Here is a 7,941-nt window from a genome sequence, read left to right on the forward strand (position 1 = left end):
TTTACCTGAGTTTAATAGGCCTAACTTCCAGCCATGTCCACTGTACATCTTTACCTGAGTTTAATAGGCCTAACTTCCAGCCGTCTCCACTGTACATCTTTACCTGAGTTTAATAGGCTTAACTTCTAGCCGTGTCCACTGTACATCTTTACCTGAGTTTAATAGGCCTAACTTCCAGCCGTGTCCACTGTACATCTTTACCTGAGTTTAATAAGCCTAACTTCTAGCCGTGTCCACTGTACATCTTTACCTGAGTTTAACAGACCTAACTTTCAGCCATGTCCACTGTACATCTTTACCTGAGTTTAATAGGCCTAACTTCCAGCCGTGTCCACTGTACATCTTTACCTGAGTTTAATAGGCCTAACTTCCAGCAGTGTCCACTGTACATCTTTACCTGAGTTTAATAGATCTAACCACAAGCTGTTTTCAGTGTCTCTTTACCTGCGTTTCGGTTTTCAGTCATGAAGTCGAATTGGGATTCTGTATAGCCAGCAGAACTTTCAACACCAACCAAAACCGAATAGGAGGTTCCTGGAGTTAATCCACTGATTACAACGTTTTCACGGTCTGCTGGCAGATGTGACGACACTGGTATCCACGTTCCTTCATCAGCTGTCCTATATTTTACCAGGAAATGATTAATGGTACAGCCTCGAGCTTTCCAAGCGGACAAACGGACAACTACTGACGAGTCGTTTACGACGAGAGCCATGTTTCGATCAGGAGCTTCGGAAACTGTACAGAAAAGATAGGACAAGTTATTATGAAAGTTACAACCAACGAGTCCGAAAATAACTGTAAACAAGTCTCTTCTCGTGTCCGTCTGAAATCTGCATGTATATTAAATCGCTTATATTTCGTTAGAGTTACTTTCTAGGTTTTCAGTATACACTAATAAATCAATTTCTTGTCTATTAAGGATCGATACTTTTCTAAGTTTCTTCAAGTTTCTATAATGCTGGCACCACTCGTGCAGTTTTTGATGGCGACATAAAAGGGTACGGAACTTGAAAGTGTGAAATGCATTAGTTCCCCGCTGGTTCAGCGGTAAGTCTACAGAGTTACGAGGCTAAAATCAGGGGTTCGATTCCCTCGGTGGACTCAGCAGATAGCCTGATGTGGCTTTGCATTAAGAAAACACAAAAAGCCATTATAATAGAAAGAGTTACGTTTGTTTGTTTAAAGTCAAATATAAGGCTACACAATAGGTTTCCTGTACTCTCCTCACCATGGGTATCGAAACCCGAATTCTAGCGTTTTAATTCCGTAGACTAATGCTGGGGCGCCAGACAGAAATAAATAAATGCTTACTTCCTTAATTATTGTTAAACAATGGTTAGATTACGCATACGTATTGTGCAATTTCCTAAGCCTAACGTAGAGAGAATATATATTAAACTTCAGTTAAGCACCATTAATAAAAACTGATGAGTCACAGAACAAGAGGTTCGTGGCAAAACGTTTCAACCTTTACGTTTCTTTTACTGACGAATACACTTCGTGTAATATTCAAAGGTGAACACTACCGTTTCCATCCGTTGCTCCAGTGACAACCTGACTTGGATCGGCCTTGCCTACGCTGTTATATGACACGATATAGAACTCGTATTTGGTCCCACAACGAAGGTTGCCCATAACGTGACTGGTCAAACTTCCGGACAGTTTACTTTCTTTCCACCCACTGTTTCCTTGTCTCATGAACAGGAGATAACCTATGGTGAACAATTCACAACTTCCGTCATTAAATATATACCCGTGAGAAAACGTTACTGTCTATACATAAAGATATTTTATTTTTACCTTAACGCAAAAAATAATGTTTTATAGAAAATAAGAGAAAGGACTTTTGACATAATGGAATGAGCGTAACTGGAACATGAACATGAAAAGATTCGATTTAATTGTGAAATTACTGTTGGACAAGATGTAGTCTCTTACATTGAATAAATGAAGCAGAATTATTTATATATAAATCATTAAATCAATATGTAGAGGGCGCTGTTAATTGTGATCGCAAGATATCTTACTCTAATCAGTAAACAAAAAACTGCCATTAATTAACCATATGAACAATGTTTGCCCCTCTGGTTATCTTGGAAGATTATTCACATTAAATGTAATTAATTATTTTTGTTATCATTTGTTTCAGTTAACGTATAGCCATCGACTGGAACAACATTCACGTAGCTATTAGGTGTATTAAAATATATAAACAAAACAATTACGTGATGTCGCTCATCTAAAAATGTTTTGATTTGAATATAAAAATGGTGTTACGGAGTTACACTGATCTGCATGTGTTGAAGTTAAACGCTACAAATACGATAGGCTTACCTTCTATCGCCTCAGTATTGCGTCCGTACAGTTCCCAAGAGAGCTGGATAGAGGAAGACGTCGAGGTAGTTATACGAAGATTGGCAGTAGGAGGAAAGTCTATCACAGAGAAAGAAGCGAGCATGTGTGATAGGTAGAAGTGTTGAATCCCAAAACTTCTAAACATCTTTTTATAAAAACAGAAACGTGTTTGCACGAGCGAAAAACAAATCGAGTTATTATTACGGTTTTGTTTAGGAAAACGAAAGACTTATCCTATAATCGTTACGTCACACATTGATTCTTACCCTGAAGCAGAGTTTGGCCAGTAACTGCTTCTGATTGTGGTCCTGATCCTTTATCGTTAAAGGCTTGGACTACTATACTATACGTTGTAGACCTCTTCAGGTTGTTCAAAGTACAGTTTTCTTGAAATGAGGGAGTGGCTTGAAGAGTCTTGAAGACGTAAGGGTCGTCCTTTCCCATTTCTTTATAACCCACGTAATATCCCGTTATATTGTCGCTATTGTTACCAGGGCTTGGAGGCTGTTAACAAAATGATAGACCAACTAAATCGTGTAATAGTCTGTCTGATCAACGAAGATAACAAAACTTCAAAGATGAACACAAGTGACTGCAATCTAACTTATGACACGTACCACATTATATCTATTTCATAAAATGTGTCTGAATTAATTGTTATTTAATTACTAATGAAATTCGTTTACTTTAGAAACACTGAAACTGAAAGCTACAACATATATGCGGACTTGTGGATAACTATAGTTGATTAAAATCAATGTTGTTCAGCGATTCTTAAACTGTTCTAATTTAAGATCAATATACGTAAAATATCCATGTTGGATATTTTACCACGTTCTTCTGACATGTAGGAAACAACATCTACCACGTTCTTATGACATGGAGGAAACAGCATCTACCACGTTCTTCTGATATGTAGGAAACAATATCTACCACGTTCTTCTGACATGGAGGAAACAATATCTACCACTTTCTTCTGATATGGAGAAAACAACATCTACCACTTTTTTCTGATATGGAGGAACCAACATCTACCACGTTCTTCTGACATGGAGGAAACAATATCTACCACTTTCTACTGATATGGAGGAAATAATATCTACCACGTTCTTCTGATATGTAGGAAACATCTACCACGTTCTTCTAAAATGGAGGAAACAACATCTACCACGTTCTTCTGACATGGAGGAAACAATATCTACCACTTTCTTCTGATATGGAGGAATCAATATCTACCACTTTCTTCTGATATGGAGGAATCAATATCTACCACTTTCTTCTGATATGGAGGAATCAATATCTATCACGTTCTTCTGACATGGAGGAAACAATATCTATCACGTTCTTCTGACATGGAGGACACAATGTTTGCAACTTGTGACGCAATGGGACATTTATCACCATAACTATTGTAAAGTAACATAATTCCATCACTTCCTCTCCAGTTGTAAATTTCTGGATGTTATATTATAATACTAACATGGCAACTCTTCATTATAAATGTACCCAACGTATCATTAAATCATGATGACATACACTCAGAGACAGGTTACTTCAATATCAAATATTGAGGAATAGAAAACTTACCTTCCATGATATCTGTAGGGAGTGTGCACCTTTGGGTAACACGTGCACATCACGAGGCGGTCCCTGGGGAGCTTTAAAAGAAAACATTGATAACTTAAAATGAAAGATGGCTACCAAATGTAGAATACCTTCACAAATTAATTTCAAACTATAATACATTTCTTGGGTTGAACTATTAGTGCACTGTATCTGTATCTCACACCTCGATTAATTAATCGACTTCTTACCACAGTAATTGTTTATGAAATTCATAAAATAAATAGCACATGCCATGTCCCAGCCGATCGTGGTATGGTACGAAAGGCCATATCGACACTGCATATGGTAGATGGTAGTTAAAAAATTCATAGAATGTACAGTCACAAGGAACAAAGAACTGAATTAACTGTCAAACATAACCATTAACTTCAGTCACTCTTTGTCACGTCATTGAAGTTTTTTTACGACTACAGTTAAAATAACTCATTCGTTTGATTTTTTATTTTACCACAAATATTTACCACTACATCCATTTCAATCTTTTCGCTGATAAAGACGAAATGTCAAAACTATTACTTCAAGAGGAATGACTGTAAAACAAAACTTGTTGTCTTGTTTGTACGCACCTTCACCGTCAGTAACGAAGCCCAACTCGTCACTCGGAAGACTGTGGCCAATCTCGTTCTCAGCAATCACTTGGATCTTGTAAGTTGTGCGAGGCTTAAGACGGTCGATTCTCAGTTTTTTGTTGTCTCTTCTAACAGTTTCCTTTCGTGTTTGTTTCTCCACTTTTCCTGTATCGTTTAGTAAATAAAGTTAGTGTTTTATTTCTTACTCTCGTCACGTTTTACGGGTGTTTTCTTGTAGCAAAGCCTAATCGGGCTAGCTGCTCTGTCCACCGAGGGAAATCGAACCCTTGATTTTAGCATTATAAATCTGAAGACATACCGCTGTTCCATTGTTGGGACTACTCCCGTCATAAACTACGGCCTGGCATTGCCAGGTGGTTAGGGCGACACTTGAATCCCCGTCACATCATAAATGCTGGCCCTTTCAACCGTGGGGCGTTATAATGTGCCCATCAATCCCACTACTCATTGATAAAAGAGTAGCCCAAAAGTTGGCGGTGGGTGGTGATGACTAGCTACGTTTCCTCTTGTCTTACACTGCTAAATTTGGGACGACTAGTGTAGATAGTCCTTGTGTAGCTTTGCGCGAATTTCAAAATCAAACAAAACACTTTTTTATTGCCCACCTCTGGAACTACATGGTGGTTATTTAATTCAGTTAATATTTTGCTCAATCATTCATGGAAGCCACATTTACCAGACCCAGCCAGTGTTGTGATATCTATCAACTAACTCAGATTAGGTTCTGGTTTGTGAAGGTCCCACTTAACCCTAGAACAGTTCAGTTGTTTTGTAGAGTTTCGCCCCGACCTACACGAGGGTTATTTCCGCTAGTCACTCCTAATTTAGAAATGATAGACAAAAGAAAGAAAGCACCTGAACACCATCTGTCGCTAGTTCTGGTGTTACTTATTACCAACAAAAGTGGAATTAATCATCACATTATAACGTTCCCACGGATGAAACAACGATAAAGTTTGGTAACGGAACTTGTACCGGCGACCCGCAGCTTGCGGATGGAGCGCCCCAACCACCACGCCATAACACACCCAGATGTTCATAAGCCCTGCCCTAGACGTACATAACTGGTATTAATTTTACTAGGACTGAGCGAAATTACATTATTCGTCTGTCTAAAAGTGAAAACAAATAAATTCACCGTTTGATGTTTTCAACATTTTGTGTTTAACTTCAGTCTGTTTAATCAAAGCTTTATGTCTTCATGTTTACGAGTCGACATTCGATGTTGAAGCCAAAAAAATGTAGTTTCAAAAACAAAAAATAATGCGTAGAGTAATAGTCTCTTCCATTAACAACTTTCTTTGATTGGTGAAGCTACATTACAAAATCAATCATTCATAGTTTGAGTCCGTAGGCCCCTCGTGTCTGAAGGCTTATTATGTTAGAATTTGGTTTGGTTTGTTTTCAATTTTGCACAAAACTACAAGAGGGCTACCTGTGCTAGCCGTCCATAATTTAGCAGTGTAAGACTAGAGGAAAGGCAGCTAGTCATTGTGACCCATCGCCAACTCTTGGGCTACTCTTTTACCAACGAATAGTGGGATTGACCCTAATATTATAATGTCCCCACGGCTACAGAGGGCGAGCATGTTTGGTGTGACGGAGATTCAAACCCGCGACCCTCGGATTACGAGTCGAGTGCCTTAACCACCTGGCCATGTCATGCCGGGCTATTATGTTAAAGAAACAGCTTGCAATGCATATGGCGAGTACAGCACGGATAGCCGTTCTGTAGCTTCGTGTTTAATTCAATAGAACAAACATAAATAAAACCATAAAACTAATTATAATTACATTACAAACTTAACCCTAAAGAAACATACACGTTAAGAATTCTGATAATTATTATAAAAAATTATTGTATTTGAATCTTTATCACGTCTTTTGAGAACGACAATTAAAACACCCAGATGTAATACGTGCTATTACGGTACGTATTTTAGAAAGAGAGGGCGCAATAACGGGGCTTGAACCATGGATTCCCAGCTTCACTGTTCGCACCCTGACAACAGTGCTGCGCTCGGCTTGTTAATAAACAGATCAATTACTACACACAACACCAAGTGTAAATTACTCGCCATGAGTTGCGTCAATAACTAATGTTGTGTGTAAAATGTAGAGATGACTCCAGTAAGGACTCGTAACCAGGTTGTCATATAAACAGTTTATAAAATGGTGTTTAATCTGAATGATAATTCTAGGGTTAAGTGCTACACTCACCATTTACTTCATATATCTCTATAACATAGTTATTGATTGGACTGTTGCCTTCGTATAGAGATGACAATGACACAACAACACTCCTGCTCAGAACTTTGACCAACTGGACAGTTGGAGGATCTGGAGGTTCTAGACATGAGAACAAAGCAAGTAAAATACATAACACATTAACATAAAAATACATAATAATGTTATACACATTAACATAAAGTACATAATAATGTCATACATTAACATAAAAATACATAATAATGTCATATATTAACATAAAGTACATAATAATGTCATATTAACATAAAATACATAATAATGTCATACATTAACATAAAATACATTATAATGTCATACATTAACATAAAGTACATAATAATGTCACACATTAACATAAAATACATAATAATGTTATACATTAACATAAAATAATTAACATAAAGACATGTGGTGTTGTTCTTACTACACATGTTGTGTATTTTGGTTAGAACCACCTTAACATATATTATTTTCCCCAAATCATGTTCCATCTTTACATTAAAATTAAGATTAACCAACTATTTAAATACTAATGATAAAAGATTAAAATCCTTTGTAAATATATATATATTCAACATGAAAAACAACAAACACTATTGTATTACAATCTCGACCACATTTCTTTCAGTACAACAGCATTTTTCACGTGCAAAGCGCATAAAATCAAACTCAATTGCGATCTGCGCTTTAGCAGCCTAAGATATATGAATACCTTTCACGACGAGCGTGATTTTCATCTCGTCCCGACCGTATCTGTTTGATGCAATACATTTAAAAATTCCAGAATCTTCTCTACTTGCGTCATGTATCGTCAACTCCGATATGACTCCCCGTCTCTCCCTGGTGGTTTACAATGTACCTGTACTTCAAAGAGATATAGAATGGAATATCAGATCAGAAAGTCTGATAAATAAAAAAAAAACCTCTGCGTACAAAAACTACAGCACCACATTATTTCATAACAAATATGGTTATTTTCTAAATGAGTTATTAACCACTAGTAATGTATCTAATATATAGATAATTATGTAACTGGAAATACATATTTTATTAAACATTAACCTGATATACAGACAATTATACAAGTGTAAAATAGAAACATTCAATTTTTAATTTC

At 36.9% G+C, this 7,941-nt stretch overlaps 1 protein-coding gene across 1 annotated transcript; it reads right to left on the reverse strand.

Annotated features, from left to right (window-relative positions):
• Window positions 1-230: 230 nt before the first annotated feature.
• On the reverse strand, window positions 231-7,650 carry LOC143246049 (cell adhesion molecule DSCAM-like). Its single transcript, XM_076492280.1, has 8 exons — window positions 7,537-7,650; window positions 6,795-6,923; window positions 4,551-4,718; window positions 3,946-4,016; window positions 2,625-2,862; window positions 2,338-2,436; window positions 1,530-1,715; window positions 231-738 (listed from the first exon to the last, which is right to left on the reverse strand). The coding sequence occupies exons 1-8, from the start codon at window positions 7,559-7,561 to the stop codon at window positions 413-415; spliced, it is 1,242 nt and encodes a 413-aa protein (XP_076348395.1). The 5' UTR covers window positions 7,562-7,650; the 3' UTR covers window positions 231-412.
• Window positions 7,651-7,941: the final 291 nt, after the last annotated feature.

This window comes from Tachypleus tridentatus, chromosome 3, assembly GCF_004210375.1.
Source record: "Tachypleus tridentatus isolate NWPU-2018 chromosome 3, ASM421037v1, whole genome shotgun sequence".
Lineage (NCBI taxonomy): Eukaryota > Metazoa > Arthropoda > Merostomata > Xiphosura > Limulidae > Tachypleus > Tachypleus tridentatus.